This window comes from Belonocnema kinseyi, chromosome 7, assembly GCF_010883055.1.
Source record: "Belonocnema kinseyi isolate 2016_QV_RU_SX_M_011 chromosome 7, B_treatae_v1, whole genome shotgun sequence".
Classification (NCBI taxonomy): Eukaryota; Metazoa; Arthropoda; class Insecta; order Hymenoptera; family Cynipidae; genus Belonocnema; species Belonocnema kinseyi.
In genome coordinates, this window is record NC_046663.1 from 112,930,040 (window position 1) to 112,947,522 (window position 17,483).

The 17,483-nt window shown below is 30.6% G+C and overlaps 2 protein-coding genes across 2 annotated transcripts in view; both read right to left on the reverse strand.

Annotated features, from left to right (window-relative positions):
- LOC117176927 (calpain-C) overlaps positions 1 to 11,904 on the reverse strand; it is a 246,160-nt gene extending 234,256 nt beyond the window's left edge. Inside the window, exon 1 of the mRNA XM_033367325.1 lies at positions 11,454 to 11,904. Coding sequence (XP_033223216.1) covers positions 11,454 to 11,462 — 9 coding nt within the window. The 5' untranslated portion in view covers positions 11,463 to 11,904. The remainder of the gene's footprint in view (positions 1 to 11,453) is intronic.
- A 243-nt stretch (positions 11,905 to 12,147) lies between these two features.
- LOC117176633 lies at positions 12,148 to 16,990 on the reverse strand. The gene is made up of 3 exons (XM_033366887.1): positions 16,944 to 16,990; positions 15,944 to 16,193; positions 12,148 to 12,218 (listed from the first exon to the last, which is right to left on the reverse strand). Exons 1-3 carry the CDS (start codon positions 16,974 to 16,976, stop codon positions 12,148 to 12,150), a joined length of 354 nt encoding a protein of 117 aa, XP_033222778.1. The 5' UTR covers positions 16,977 to 16,990.
- Between the last annotated feature and the right edge of the window lie 493 nt (positions 16,991 to 17,483).

A 17,483-nucleotide genomic window follows, 5' to 3' on the forward strand; every position in this document is an offset into this window, starting at 1 on the left:
TGAGAATCGTCAGCATCGAAATCTGGAAATATTAAAATCCCAATCTCCTGAATTTATTTCAAAGCAGTTAGCTGTTAGCAGATAGATATATAAACAGAATCGACGACGTGCTCCGACCGGCAATCGTGCATCTTCGAATTTTCAAATTCAGAAGAGGAAGAATGGGTTGCGCGCGCAACTCAGTCATTTACAGCGGATCCTACTATATTCACACGGACATAGCCCTGTCATAGCATTGGACCGCATCTCGTTTCAGATCTGGGATCACTGCCTGGACGTCCCAGCACGTCAACAACAGATGAAAACGTTTTCGGACGTTTTGGGCATGAGACGTGTGTCAGCGAAATTTGTTCCAAAATTGCTAAATTTTGATCAAAAGATCCATCACATGACCATCGCTCAGGAGATGTTTAATGAAGTTAATAATGATATTCACCGGATTTGGCCCCCAGTGACTTTTTTCTTTTCCCAAAACTGAAGAGACCCATGAAAGGACATCGATTTTCAACGATTGAAGAAATAAAAACTGCATCGCTGAAAGAACTCAAGGCTATACCACAAAATGATTATCAGAAGTGCTTCGATGATTGGAAAAAGCGTTGGCACAAGTGTATTATATCTGAGGGGGATTACTTTGAAGAGGACAACATAAATATTAAGGAATATTTTTTGAAAAAACCATAAAGTCACCTTATTTTTTGAACATACCTCGTAATCCCTAAGACAGAATGTGAAGTTTACAAAACACAATAGTAAAAGCATTCTGTCTATGTTCATTCTACGCATTTCTAATTTTTCCCATAGAAAATAGGAAAAACTTCTATGGTTGAAAGAGCAACATAAAAATAAATTCGCCTTCACTTCACGCACTATACATTTTAAACATTAAACATACAATTAGATTTTTTTTTATTCTAAGCTGAAAGAGAAAAAACCTTGTTAGAAGATATCAGTCCTAGCGGAAATTGAAGGCGGGTTTCCGGGGCAGCAGAACGGAGATATTTCCCTGTGATAAAACAAATTATAAGGTTTAGGAATTTCATCATCCTCATGAAATTCAGCACGTGTAATAACATCATTTGGTACTGAATCGGGAAACACTATATTCAATTGTTTTTTTTTTCATTTCAGTTTCCTATTAAAAGTGGTAATTTTTCTTACCGGTTTTGCAACTTATATTATTTTAAATGCTAGTTACTGCAACTACGGTTTTATCATTTAATTTGTGAATATCACTTTTTTCAACTATAATCTGCTATCAAAAATATGAATTTTTCTAACTATAAATGGCAACTATTAGGTTTGTAGTATATTTATAAATGAAATGGAAAATGTATTTCTTTCTATGGCTGCAGCAATAATACTATTTTCTCGGCTATATCCTAGATTGCCATCGAACTTTTGTAAATATCAATATTATAGTGCCAAATTTACGATCAAGAGTTTCTCCGTGCATGAGGTAGGATTTTGAAGATGCATTTTTATTTCCCTAACAATAGAAATCTCTGAGTATTCTCAAGCGAAATAGCCCATTTGAGTCTATAAGCAGAGTCGATTTGAACGATTTAGTCTCTGAGATAACTTGAGAAATTTGGGTCCTTTTCCAGATACTTTTAGTGGTCCTTTTAAGAGTGGTGCGACGGTAATATAATGTTCCTTCTGTATTCGTCACGTACCGGGCGGGCAGAGTTATTTAGAGTAGTTGGCCGTCGCTAACCCGACTCTCCCTTTTTAAATTTCTCTTCAAATTATTAAAACTTTTTTTTTTAATTGATGAATTTTCTTATTTTACTTATTTATAATTGTGACTTATATACTAATATAGAATTTTCTAGTTGAATTCAAAAATGTTGTCTTTTATGGCGTATTTCATTCCATTTACATGAAAGGTTGTATTTAATTATAATTTTAAGAATTTAAAAAAAAGTTAGATATCTGAAATCATCGAAACCCGTAGATTCCGAATTATTATGTTTTAGGCTGTTAACCATGCAATTTTAAGAATCTACTTCTAAATTTTAATCCGAAATCTTAACAAAGGACCCTTGAGTATCAGATACTCTATTGATATAGCCTCTCCGCTTATTATTTATGATCGAATTGTTATTTCAATTTCAGCTTCTCTGCTTGTTATTTATGATCACATTTCGATTTCAATTTCGGAAAGGACATTTTATAGCTTTTAAAACATTTAAAAGAGCTACCTGGACCTTTAAATATATATATTGTCAATCTGGAATTTTAAGATACACATTTCAAAGCGCTCCAGTTCAATCGTTTCCTTTTTTCCTATACTGCTACCCGCTAATTCCTATCTTTCGAAAAATTCATTTTTGTCTTAAGAATAATCATTTCCTCAACATTTTTTTGTTGTTTTTCAACATTTTATTTATCTGAGGATCTCTTAAAATCACCGGATATTCGACAAGTTTTCTTTCTTTCGTTCGCAAATCCTTCGGAAAAAATACATATATTGAGTCAGTGCCATACCTATAAAAAAATTCAAAGTCGGATTTAGGTCATGTAATGAGTGGGTCACGTGATCCGATTCCTGCCTTACTGACAATTTTTGCATTTCCCAACTTATTTTCATACAAAGCGCCAGATCGAGTTGAACATTTGGTATAATTAATTAAAAGCACTAATAAAGGTGGGTCTGGTCCTAAATTTGTATTATTATTAAAAAAGTTTTTTTTTGTAAATAATTTTTTCATACTTTCTTCATAATTATTACAATTCATGACCAGGCCCAACTTCCGTAGTGCTTCTTATTTATTATTCCAAATTTTCAACTCGATGCGGCGCTTCGTGTGAAAATAAGTTGAGAAATAAAAAGAGTGTCGGTATGGTAGGAATCTAGTCACGTGACCCACTCTTCACATGGCCTTCACGCTCTTGAATTTTAACGCACGAAATATGTGGCGTCGTTACCTCGACACCTGTGCCCTCGTAACGGATACTCTGTTGTTTCCTCTAACCTCCATCGCCACAGTTTGTCAAAGCAACAGTTTTAGTGCTTTTAAATAATAAATATTAAAGTGATGATATCAAAATGGCGTCAAGAGAAAAGAAGTGTGCGCTGATTTGGTGACTGCAAACAAAAGAAAAAATGAAAATCAATGACAAAGTCTGAGAAATTGAATACTTAAAGATTAAATCATTGAAAATTCAGAGGAACTGAAATGATATTATTTATACTTAAACGCGTTTAAAATTAAATAATTAATAGTTGCAATTTTTTGAATTTTAGGAATTATAAGTTCAGAACGATCAAGATTTGGCAATTAAATATTGAAAACTAAATTGAATCTTTCAAAGTCAAAGCTTCTGAAATTCATTAATTTAAAATTGTTATTGCATAATGAAATTATAATTTAACATTAAAGCTAATTAGCCGAATTTTCATAAAATCAAAAAATGAATTGAATTATACTAAACAAACTTTCAAACTAAATAATTAAAAATGGGAAACATTAAAAATGAAAGAAAAATTCTACTCCAGAACCTTCAAACTGAAATGAACTCGAACTTAATTTTAAACTGACAAGATTTATATTCACCAAAAATTGTGATATTAAAACTTTTTTATTATAAAACCCTTTAAAATTTCAAGTATTTGTAGTAAATGGAAATCACTTAAAAACTAGTCATTTTTTAATTTCTAATTAAACTTTCCTAAATTCAACCATTCAATTTCAGCTACAAAATTAAAACCTATGAAAGGGAGAAATTTAAAATACAGCGTTTAAGCTGTAGAACTCTAAAATTATTTTAACCATTTAAAATTACTAGAATTATGCATTTATTGCTGCATCAATCTTAGTTACATAGTTTAATTTTTGTCTTTATTATTTTATACCTAGTTTTTATTTCTTTAATGTTAATTTTTCCTTTAGAACTATTATTCACTCTTGAAATTTTCTAACAGACATTTTTCAATGTGAAATGGCTTATAAGTTTAAATCTTAAACTAAAAATCGGAAAATTTTAAGATATAACACTGAAAATTAAAATAAATAATAAGCGACTAGATGGCTGTAATATATTATTTTTTGAAATTGTGCGGTTTTAAGCTTTGTAGTTCGAAATTGCTTTATGTGTACATCTAAAATTATCAAATTAAAAAAATGACCATCAAGGATTTAAATATGAAATTTTAAAATATTTAATAGCGAAATTGTTTCGTCATTTTGAATAATTATTTGAATTTGAAACAACATTATTTAATTTAAAAATCCAAGAATTATTCTAAAAGTTAATTTAAGAAAAAGGTTTAGTTTCAAAGCCTCAGATTAAATTGATTAAGAATAGCGCATTTAAGGCCATAACTTTGAATTAAAATTGTAGACATTTTAAAGATGATAAATATTTTATTAATAAGTATCATATGACTTTGTATTAAGTGACATTTAAACCGATAATGATTGTGAACCTTTAATGCTGTTCCATAATACATACTTTGATATTTCTTATTTCTTATTATGTTTTTCTTTATTCTATCATTTCGCTTATTTTTAAAACAAACTGTTACTGTCTTCTATAGTAGTTAAATATATTTTTGATACTAATAATTTCTAAGTTTGACTAATAAAACTTCGTTCTATTTTAAAAGATTGCAATAAAAAAACTATAATGAAAAATGGACTATAATAATTCATCAGCTAAACAAATAATTTTATTTTGTACATGAAGGTAGAATGTGGAGCTTTAAATTAGAAGCAAAAACTAAGCCTCTATTTAGACGGCTCAAGTGGAAGATTTTCAGATTTGTGCCTATAAGAGCGCTAAAGTAGGGACAACAATCGTATTGCAATATCTTCTACTTTAAAATCTTAGCCGCTAAAAATATTAGCGTGAAGAGTGTCAAAGTACGGCCTATATTTCTACTCGGGCATAAGCAGTTGATGCCGCGAAAAAACGACGCAAATCCGTTGTTTCTGATAAGATATCAGTTAGGAAAGATTTTGTTGAGCAATTAAAAATTGATTACGTTGAAATAACGAAATTTGCCGTTTTAAAATTAACTAAAATTCGTATTTGCTGATACAATTTATTTAAATAAATGAAAAATATTCTTGCCTAACAGAGGCTGCTTATAATATAATTTTAAATTGCACATAAAACCCCTTCAATGTGCAAATATGATTCAATTTTGAATAAGTACAAAACTCTAAATTGCGAACTCTCAATTTCAGCCACTGAAAATGTCCGGTTATCAGAGAATATTACGTTAATGTTCATGACAGTTTGGAAGATTTATATCACTTAATTAGATGCACAGTAGTATACCACTGCGCATCGAATTAATTATATAAATCTTCTAAACTGTCCTGAATTTTATTGTGCAATATTCCCTGACAAGCAGAAGTTTTCTTGGTTAAACGAATCTTGCCTTATACCTTAACCTTACAACACAAGATTTCAAACCTTGCATTGTCAGTTTCACGAAATCTTCACCGAATTTTTGGTGTTACATGGACAGTAAGGACTTTTATTGATCAATCGGTGAAAACTAAGTGGGCGATCAATAAAATGTAAAGAATAATGTAGCACAATTATGTGTGGCAATAGTGTGGCACATTTTTCACTGATTAATATTACAAGCTAATTTAAAAAACTTTCATATACCTCTTTTACTTTAAAAGCAAGAATTATATATGTTCCATGCATCCAATAAATTGTTAAATTTTGAAAATTTACAATTCCAAAATTGTAACGATATTAAAAATGGATTATGATCCTAATTTTAATTTGAAATTATTCAAATGTCTAAATATGCCATTTAATCTTATAATTAAATTATTCATTAAATATATATCTGCGATTACAGTATATAATTTTGAAGTTTAAAATTTGACATTTAAGTACTTATTAAACTATGAAGAGCTTTCAATTTTTAATTTTCAAACCAGAAAAAATTGTACAATCATTTCGAGACGTACTTCGGTCAATTTAAAAATTCAAGAATTCTCCTAAATATTTCTTTTGATTTCCATAACAAATCTTAATTCATCTAAATTTTCATTTCTACTTAGTGAATAAAATAAAATATCTTCTGTCTCTTTTCCATTCCAGTTTGGCTTACAGTCTGCGAGTAAATAAGAAACAAAAATTAAATTACTATCTACTCACATCGACACGCAAATCAATGAATATAATATGATTTCTATGATCCACTGTCTAATTATCAAATACCGTAAAAACTCGATTTTTTCAACAGGTCAGAAATCTTAACATCAATGCAGGAAAAACTATTAAACTTATTATTGTAAATGCTTGCTCAGACTGCAACTGAAAAGTTTTAGCACGTCGGTGGAAAGTGAACTTTCTACAAGGCTGTTGAATTCTTTGGTTTAAAATGGCGCGGAATGTAAAGTGTGAGAGTTGCTTTATGAATTCCTAAAAGTTTTTGTATGCTCGTACGCGTATATCGTCTGGCTGTTATGGAATTTTCTGTGTTTTGAGGCCACCGAATATTGAGAAGGTTAACAGGAGCACAAAGTGAATTCTCTAAATAATTTTAGTGACCAAAACATCTCTGCATAAGAGGAAAAAGTCCATTTTTTTATTTTTATTAAATTACACTTTTATATGCAAATAGTTTCTAATTAAATTAGCGAAAGAGAAGTATCTCCATAATATATAAAAGGATAAAGTATTTGCATCTGTAAAGCTTAAAATTGATAAATATCTACTTTTACTTTACTGCCAAGTTATTTAGATTTTGAATTTATATAAAATCTGCTATTTAACTTGAATATTAATTTTAATGATAATATTCATGCATAATGATAACAAATCATATTTACAATTAACATTTTTGTGATCAACGATTTTATCAAAACCACTTGTGCGAAAATTTTTTCCTTAACATACTTAAAATTTTAATTTTTATGTTATGTTCATGAACCAACGCCTGTTGCAGTAATTAATGCGTTGTCATTTAGCAGTTCTATATATCTGCATATGCTGTCCACACTGTCATGAAACCGCTTTTTCACTTGTTGATACATTTTTTCTGTTCAATGAAAATGCCGGAATCTGCCTCACTATTAAAAACGATGAATATTTTGGCAAATTTGTAGGTGCGAACGAGAAAATTCCAGGTTTAATTAAATTCTGAAAAAGATCATGAAAATAGGAAAGTTAAAAATATTGCAGTATTTGCAACAAGGAAGTTGTTATGAATATAATTTTAATGCCAAAAAAACTATATTTAACGCTTGTCTTTTTAACCTAATGTTAAATCGGAAAATATAAGTTACTGCCACTTTTCTTATTCATCATCATATGAGCCACAAGAAGGTTCATGAATTCCCTTTCGTAAGATATAATATACTCTCAACAATAGTCTGGCGTGGGTGAAGCACCGAAAGTAAAAATACTCAGGGCTATACATAATTGCCTTTACAATGGACCCGTCTGTCGCCATAAATTGCTACTAGCATACTAATTTGCTATATCATGGGGATATTGTCAAACGATTTTCTTTTTTAAAATGCTTCTCAATAATTAATAACGAGGGGGACAACAGTAGACAAACATCAATCGAAGATTTCGTTTTTGGCCTGAATACATTGGAAATGAATCAACAAGATTGCTACACATTACAGAATTTCTATATCGAAATTCTATCTCTCAACCAGATTTTTTCCAGATTCGTTGCAGGCCAAGTTTTGTAAAAATTCCAAGCACTCACAGCTTTATTCCAATAGAGAATTAGAGATTTTCAAAGAAGGAAAAAATATTATTAAAATGACCTAAGCACAATACATATGAAACCAAAGAAACGGAATAAATTAAATTATTTTCAAAGATAAAGTAATTATTTTTAAAAACTTCAGATATTCAAAGTGCGCTGCACAAAATGTGTGCAAAAGGATTTCCAGTAAAATTTTCGCATTAGGAGTCTTGAGGATCATCAGAAAAAGCATTATAAACCCAAAACATTTAATCAACTTCAACAAAAGGTATTTTCTACACGATTTGTATGCGTCCTTTTAAGTATCAATCAATTTCTTTTAAATCCTCATTTAAGATTTGAAATTCTAAATGGCTTTTAAATTTCACATATTTTTAATTTTAATTATTCTTAAACACGAAAACGATTAAAGTCTAATTCTCGATAAACTTGCAAACTTCATTAATTACAATAAACTTAAGCAATTTCCGTACATTTTTAAAACTGCGAGCGTTTCTATTTGCCAATTATTTAAAAATAAATTAGGTTTGAAATTCTGTTTTAAAATACCCTCCATGAATTTCAAACTATCTTTTCTGATTTTTCTAATTTAAAAGTTTTTATCTTGTAATTGCTTTTAAATTCAGGTGTTTATAAATTGAACTTCTCTTAAGCAAAATTTTTCTAATTTCTGCCTGAGAAAGCGGCGATTAGTTCGCCTACATTGCGTTCCTATAACACCCTCCTCCACTAGCTTTTTAAATTTCCTAGTATTTTTTTGTATTCGACTCAAAATCCAGATATTTGATCTTTTACTAGATTAATTCTATTTTATACTTGTTTATCATTTATTATACACAGATATTTACAATATTAATACAATATAAATGAGTCTATTGAAAATGTATTCATTTATCACAAATTTTACAAATCAATGTTGGATGCTGTAATTTCAAATCAATCGAAAATTATAATTTAAATATCTGAATGTTACACACTACTATTATTCGATCGATGGCGCTTTCCTTACTATTAAATAGATTTTTTTTAAATTTTGATGTAAAATTGTGCAAAAATAAACACTTTCAATTTCATATTATTTAATTGCGAACAATTCAAACGTAAAATTGCTCAACTATTAAGATTTTCAATCATTTGTATGTGTACCTACGTTATTAAAAATATTTTTCAACTTTGAATATTTGAATTTAAAATGATTTGGAATTATGTAACTATTGGCGTTTCCAAATAAAAATTATACAACTTTTTAAGTTGTCTATTTGAAACTTTTATAATCGCTTTCAATTTATAACGCTTCAATTGATAATATTCCATCATTTTTTTTTAATTTCTTCAAAAAGTTATAAAATTTAAAGCTTAAATTAAATTTTTATATAGTGAAATTATATGAATTTGCAACAATTCTAGAAGAAAATAAGAACTTAATGATTTGATGTAAACTACTTTTTCGGCCATAACTGATTAACATTTGAAGCCAGATCATTTTTAATTTCAGGTTTTCTGAGACCTTTTAAAAAATTCAATTTTTTCTAATTCCTGCAGAGGATTTTTAAAAATTTCATGTTTTTCAGTTTTTTTTTTAGTAAGCCTCAATTAGAACTGATTTGAAATGCATTTTTATGAGTCCCTACTTTTTCTTAAATAATAGACGTAAATGTTATAAAAATAAGGCCCCGGCCACGCGTACCGAAATTTCGGTGTGGATGGCCGAATTTTTTCGATACGAGTAGTTCTAATACTTAGATCCTCTATCTTACATTTTAAGCATGATTTTACTAATTTATTCTAGGACATATTTTAGCGAAAACTGTCACGTTCTAATTTCTTCATTGATTTGCATTAATATAATGAGAGTTTGTATGTAAAATGAATCTAGATTGGCAAAAGTCTTAAAGTGAATCCAGATTGCCTAATTTCTTACAATCAGACCAAGACGTAAATGACAACAAATTTCTTTCGCAATTGTATGAACGAAAAAGATAGATATGTGTTTCTACAGAGCGAATGCAACCTTCTATTATATGAGGAAAATCTTTTCTTCTTCGTATTTCCCACTCTAGCAATAAATGCATAAAGTCTTAAGCCATTAACTAATTGTAAAAGTCATGCTTTTACAACTCATAGTTTTCACTTTTCAATACTGGTCAATAAATACTTCGCTAATTAGATCCATAAAAAGTTATTTTTTACTGAAATAGATTCATTACTACTTTACTTTCGCAATAGACAATAAATTACTGGATTCACGTGTATACGCATGTCAAGCTTATTAAAGCATTAATCAAACCTATTGAACTCCTTAGATGATTAAAATCAAAAAGCGGAAACAAAGAACTGCATCAATTTTTGTTTGTTTGAGAGAAATTAAAGGAAATAGTAATTATTGATATAATTAATCGAGTTTTTATCTCGGGATAATAATTAGGGCGCGTGGCCATATAATGAGCTTTCGGGGTGATCGATTTCTAAAATGAGAAACTGGAATTTGAAAAATTAGTATTGTAATAATTATTATATGCCTTAAAGATTCTTTATTTCAATAATAAAGCATTGATCGACAAATTAAGCAGAATATTTAAAAGAAAGATTCTTTAGTGATATTTATATAGAAATGGCTCTTCTATCCTGAGAAAATGTTTTGTTGGACTTAAAAACGTTTTTGTTGCTAGCAAAGCAGCCATTTTTGTCTTCATGAGAATTTGATTTTTTTAACAAATCATTTGTTGAACCAAGAATAATGTTTTTTGTTAAAAGAACAAAAATTTCTATTAGGACAACATTTTGTTGCAGAAAATTAGTGAGGCAAGTAACGAAAGGAATTATTTGGATGGCATCGTCCTTGACACATTTACTATTAGGCATCTCTAATGTCGATAATATTCAGATATCAATGGCATCCTACGATGTTTTGTCATGCATAAATTAGTATTGTAAATCATTACTTTACATTTCAGTATTAGAATTATATAAATTTCAAAAAATAAGAACACTATATTGGACAAACAGAAAAGTTTGTTAGTATTTGTGCATCAAATAGTGTTAGTTGCCTCAAGAAAAATGTTGACGAATTCCACAGAACTTTTGTGGACGTAACAAAAGCAAAATTTTATTTAGATTTTCATTGTACTGCTTTGGAATTCTGAAACCGCGATGCTTTTAAACACATTAATAAAAATGTTTATGTTTCGAAAAACTGCGCATAAACTGGAGAAGCAGGATTCTTTATGAACTGAGAATTCGAACCTAAATGAAATGTTATTTGTTAAAAATAAATATTTTTAAAGTAACACTATACATTTTTTTAACTTTCTTACTCATTTTGCGGATATTTTTGCATGCTTTAAACTACATTTAAATACCTCGAGCCTTGAATTCTTTCTGTTTTTCATAATGAAGCAAATAATGATAATAATGCTCTTGAGTTTAGATGATCAAAAGTTTTTATAATGCTTCTAGATGTTTAGATGAATTTGCATATTTGGGTTGTTTTGTATTTGATCACTGTCAAATTGGGATTACAGTACAAAATTGTGATCCTAAGAAACTGTAATGCCATCTAGCTCTATATTAATTTGAATTTCCGTAAAGAATACTTCTAACTTAAAAGTTAGTCTAACCTGGATGCTTTAACGTGCTAATGGTACTATGTTACTGAAAGTAGCCTAGCTGAAAACATAAGTAGACATTTATTTACGAGCAAAGGTAAAAAATAAGACATCAAAGGCTTAAAGTTAAGAATTGCGAAACTTACGTTGACCATCCGTATTTATCTTTAAATCCAGCACTGGAACTAGCACTCTGAATTTCAGGACACTTTTCCTCACTCCCTCTTATTTAAAATGAATATTTTCATTCAATTTCGTCAAAACACTTTTTGCCATTTAGGGTCTCCGATAAATATTTGGAAACTTGATGTTGAATTTTCAAAAAGAGGAAACAAGAACTTAAGGAATTCAGATGATCAGAAATAAATCTGGATTAATTATCGATTAAAAACACAGGCACATTGTACACGCGACGTCACGCAACCGCGGCGGTGCTCCGAGCTTTTCTTTTACCAACAGTCCTCGACTGTCGACTGTCTTGCACTAGCACTCTTCACTCTAGCAGGCGAGTTCTGCTGGTGCCCTCGGATCCGGTCCCGATCACCACCATCCTCTGGCCTTCCTCCTCTTTCTTCAGCACTTACCGACACGACGACGACGACGTTGTTCCCTTCTCTCACCTCTCCAGGCTCTCCAGGTACAACTCTCACCAAACGTCTCCCCTCCCCACCCCCTCGCTCACACTCTCTCTCTTTTTCTCTTGGCATTTCTTCAAGTAACGTATCTCAGCAGCGTCCTGGTGAATTAAAATGTCCTATAATATGATTACAATCTCATTTAATGCATTTCGAGTTGTCTGATTAGATTCAATTATGGATATCTTATCTATCCAGGTGCTGATTATAGTAATTGCAGGTTACCCAAACTCGAACCCGGCATGTATGGTGAATAGGGAAATGGCAATTTGGCACCTACAATGAATTGTGCATATAGCAGTAATATAGTAGAGAGAATATTTATAATATTAAGAAAGAATCTTTAAAAGTTAAAGAAATATTGAATCACGAAAGAATGTTGAAAATTCAACATGTGGGTCATTTCTCATTAGTTCCAACCCAAAAGCTAACCCTTTAAGTTGAATTTTTTAATTTCATTCGTTGGAATTTATTATTAGAGGGTATCCACTTTCATTGCCTAAAAATTTTCCTGTTTTTCATGGTTCCCAAAACTTTCGCGGTCATCAACAATTAAAAACTGTAAGCTTCTAAAGCAAATTGAAATTACTAAAATTCTAAAAATTGAAATTTTAAACTGCAAATTGAAGCCGCCAAAATTGAACCCCTCTGAATTTTCAAATTTTTTATGTTATCTCGCAAGAGAAATGAATCGACAAGAATATATGTCAAAGCTGTACTTACGTCCACGAATTAAGCTTACCATTGCTTCAGCTCACTGTTTTTGAAGTCTCAAATATATATTAATTTCTATTTCGGATGATTTTAAAAATCTAAATAGCTGTACCATCAAGAAACAATAAATAATTTAATTATTCATTGTTTCTCACAAATTAAAAAAAAATGAGGAAGAAAAGAAAATCATTTGTGACTTTCCAACATGATTTTATGCCAATTTTATAAAATTATTATTTTTTCATTGTCCCGAAACTATAGAGAACAGTTCTATAAAATTATAACCGATTTTTCGCCACAACATAATTTATCTTTTGTATTATTATAATATAATTACTATTATACTCTAATATCCATTGACATGTTTAAGCACACCATTATTTACTGTTGCACAATCACTACTATCTAAAGATTGATGCAATAATTTAAAGTAAATTATTTTGTTTTGGACTGTCAAATGAATGCAATTATTCAGTTTGTGGCTAATACCAGTAGCAGCGTATTTATTTCAAGATCTTTTTGAGATGATGACGCGTTTCGGTACAGATCTGTACCCTTATCAAATCGTAGTTGAATTTCTTTACAAAAGTTTGTTGGAGCATTTTGGAGAAACATCTTATATTGAAATTTAGATGATTAATAATATGGTTAGGTAGTATATTGTAATCTTCACTTCGAAAAAGAAAGTTTCTACAAAACAGTTGGAGAAGATTACGAAAAAGCTATCCTTTTACTACGAAAACCGCAAAACCCAAAGAAGATTTCTTTTTCGATGTAAAGATTACAATCTACTACCTAACCATGTTATTAATAATCTAAATTTCAATATAAGGTGTTTCTTCAAAAAGCTCCAACAAACTTTTGTTAAGAAATGCAACTACGATTTGACAAGGGTACATATCTAGACCGAAACGCATCATCATCTCAATAAGATCTTGAAATAAATACGCTGCCACTGGTATTAGCCACCAACTGGATAATTGCATTCATTGACCAGCCCAAAACTAAAATAATTTGCTTTAAATTATTTTATCAATCATTAATTAAGTGGCTTAAAACAAAACAACATCATGAACAACGATACAAGTTTCTACAAAAGACTTGGAGAAGATTACGATTTATACACTGTTAGTGTTGTAAAGGAATGAAAAAGGCTCTCCTTTTACTCCGAAAACCGCAAAAACCAAACAAAATTTCTTTTTCGATGCAAAGTTTACAATATGCTACCTAACCATATTATTAATAATCTAAATTTCAATATATGATTTTTCTTCAAAAAGCTCTAAGATTTGATAAGGGAACAGATCTGTACCGAAACGCGTCATCATCTCAATAAGATCTTGAAATAAATACGCTGCCACGGGTATTAACCACAAACTGAATAATTACTACTGTCTAAATGTAAATCAGTGAAATTTCACTGATTCAAATAGCTAGAAATGGGTCACTGACAATCACTGAAAGGCAACTTATTTATTTAGTGAAATAACCACTTTTAAGTGTTGGCAGCACTGCACCATGTCAATTTAGCAATCATAACCCTCTCAACGTACACTTCATTCCAGCATGCATGGAACGTACATAGGTACAAATTGGGATTTCGCGATTTCAGCAGCTGATTTAAAGATGAAGAAAGGTTCAAAACATATCGAAAGACATGTTTTCTGTGTGAAATTTTCAGTAGAATACAATTCTGAAACTAAAATTAACAAAAAATTACATTTTGTTACAAAAAATTGTTTTAAACAAAGTATGTTCTTTAAACAATTAATTTTTCTTTTGAAAAATCGATTTTTTTGCATTTTGATAGAATTTAAAAAACACCAACGCGATTTGTTAGCTAAAATATTGTTTTTTAAGAAAAAAATTATATAAAAGTAATATAATTATGCTAAGTATTTTTCCAAAGCCCCCGAAGTTACATTTTCAAAGAGGGAATTTCAGGATTTGAGTGGACAAGTAATAGCAAATATATTAAAAAACACTAAAATACCACAAACCATTTATTTACCATAAAAATCATGTCGATAATTAAAAACTAAAAAGAAATATCTAATTTTCAGCAAAACGCTCGCATTCAACGCAGATCGGTGCCCGACGGTCGTCACACATTCTTCGCAAGCAGTTCGGGCACCTCATGCGTGTTCGGCTAGTAACTGCCGTTTCGCACATGTGAAATCTTGCCCGTGTGTCTCTCGAATCACATAGAACGCTGCAGGTATGAGCTCATCCATTTCTAAAACTTTTTGGATGGTTCTTTTGATCGAAGCGCGTAACGTTGGCAACTCTAATCGTCGCCGAAGGTGCGGTTCCACCAACCCAAACGCCAAATTTCTAAAAAAATGTTTCGAGAAACTTTTTTATTTTCGGCATTTAAGTTATATGAAACTTGAGAGTTCACAACAGTTTGGTCAAGCATATTGAAAAAAAACCGTAAGGGCCATCTTTGAGTACGGCGACCAGTAGAAAAGTGATGACATTTTTGATCAAATGCATCAGTTGCACCCTTGTAACTGTTATACGATATTACTATTTCCGGTTTTTGAGTTTTATTATTAATTGCGGCCGTATGATGAGCGGACTATAACAAAAGTAGTATTTTATTTTGACGCTGGATGTATGAAAGAAGAGTTAAGTTATTTGAAAATGCAAAACGTGCCGAACCTACAGCGCTCTTAGCTTTCAAAGTAGATGGAATTTCCCTCTTGTTTTTTCGGATACTACCAACTGCTTGTAGCTGATAATCTGTTTTTAGCGTTTCAAAAAGAGGAATGGATGTGAACCAGTTGTCCATCGATATTGTTCTCCATGTGCTAGAAAGAGAAGCTTGATCGATCAAAGCTTTTATAAAATAAGTTAGCACAGAATCATTTGCATTTGGTTTTGTATGAAAATATTCCAAATTTCTCTAATTGGGGTAAGTTTATCATTAGCTCGACGTTCCGATCTTGCATTTTTATCATCAAACCGCAACACACGATTTAAAAATTCAAACATTTTTTCAGATAATGTAGTCCGATAAATTGCGCGACCGAATATATCACTCTACATATCTTTTACGCTTAATTTATTTTCTCTAAAATAAGCACTGTAAAAACAAAGACCAAAATAAGCGCACAATTCTTCTCTGTCAAGCTCTTTATAAAAAGTTTGATGTTGACGGCCCTCAATTATAAATATATTTCTAACGCGTTCGATTTCTTCATTCGTATGCATTACAATTTTATCTAAAATCGCATTATCAAATAATAGCCGAAACGCTGCGTCCGGAGTTTCTACGTTCATACCTTCATTTTTTGTTGTAGCAGAGAAGTTTGCCTGTCCACTTGAACGACGGCCACGTCTGTCAGGTTCTTCCTCAGACCATTTGTAGGAAGATTTTGCTGCTGGAACAGTTTTGCGAAGACGACCACGTCTCCTCTGCCTGTCTGCACTTTCACTGCGACGACGTTGCTTCGATGCAGACTCTGCTTCCAAATCGAATTCGTCATCTTGTTCAGGTTCGGATTCGTTGTCCCTTTTTTCCACATTTTCAGTCTCGTTATATAATTCATAAAAAATTACATCAATATAAATATTAATTTGAGTTTTCTTTTTCAATTATACCAGAACTAAAAAAAATTTCCTGCGTGGGGTTCATTGCTCTTCAAATTCTGCATAAAGGATCCTAGGGTAATTCCAATTTGTTTATTTTGTAAGTAGTTATTGCAAAAACAGTATATTCTATAAAAATATTTTAATTGCTGCAAAGAATATTGCAATTTTTCAACTTTGTTACAACTTCAAGTTCTTGCAATTCAAAAAGAAAATTTTTACGATTTACATTTATAAGATGTTGTGATACGGTGGAAAAAGCTTCAAAATGAGCCCAAGAACATTAAAAAATATTGATTATTTCGAAAGTTATTGAACATTTCATAAAACATTGAAATTTATACTATTTTTACCATGACTTCTTACAAAATAGACATATTGGCTTCACCCTGTGCTTATTTTATACATAATTTGGAAAACAATCGACCTTTTAAATGGAAATTTTTTTAGCTCTTTCACATTTTGAGTCTTGCTATCTAATCTTTAAAAAAACTTTACATCGATATAAATATAAGAACTTTATTTAGCTGAAAAATCAGCGGTTGAAAAAGTTATTGATAGGCATCTTTTTTTCATCTGTGCGTAATATATACGTAAATATACACAGCCCTAAAACGTTTGCACGGCATTGTTTTTTTCAAATAAATGTTGGCTAATAAAATTATTAAATTATCTCTTCATTCATCAACTTACCTTGATTATCGGAGACTGCAAATAAACTTCCATCGTCGCTTTCCTCGGAAAAATGTTCCTCTTCCGAATCTGAAAGGGACGCTACTACATCCTTTGAACTTCGTAGGTTGTAGACCCGGGCATTCATTCTGAAACACAAATTATTAAATAATTATTTGTTTATAATTAGAAATAAATTACAAAAATGTGCACAAATTTTAGAAAAATAAAATTTATTCACAGTCGCCATCAAATGCGAAAAAATTTTTTGTTTCCAATTTCTGTCAATAAATATATTTAAATCTATAATTATTGTAAAAATAATTAAATTTACTTACTTTTGAAAGAACTCGAAACACGGAGCAGCAAAAGCTACAAATAAACGCGCACTCAACGACAATAGATGCTAAAGAAGTGCCGCATATTTGTCGTAGTAGGGGTGTATCTCGGAAAAGTGAAAGCGGAAAATGCCAGAAATTTGAAAATTTTGCTGGTGCCGATTCACACCAAAGTACGTCGAGAGGGATAATAAAATAATATTTTAGTGCATTCAATCCAAGA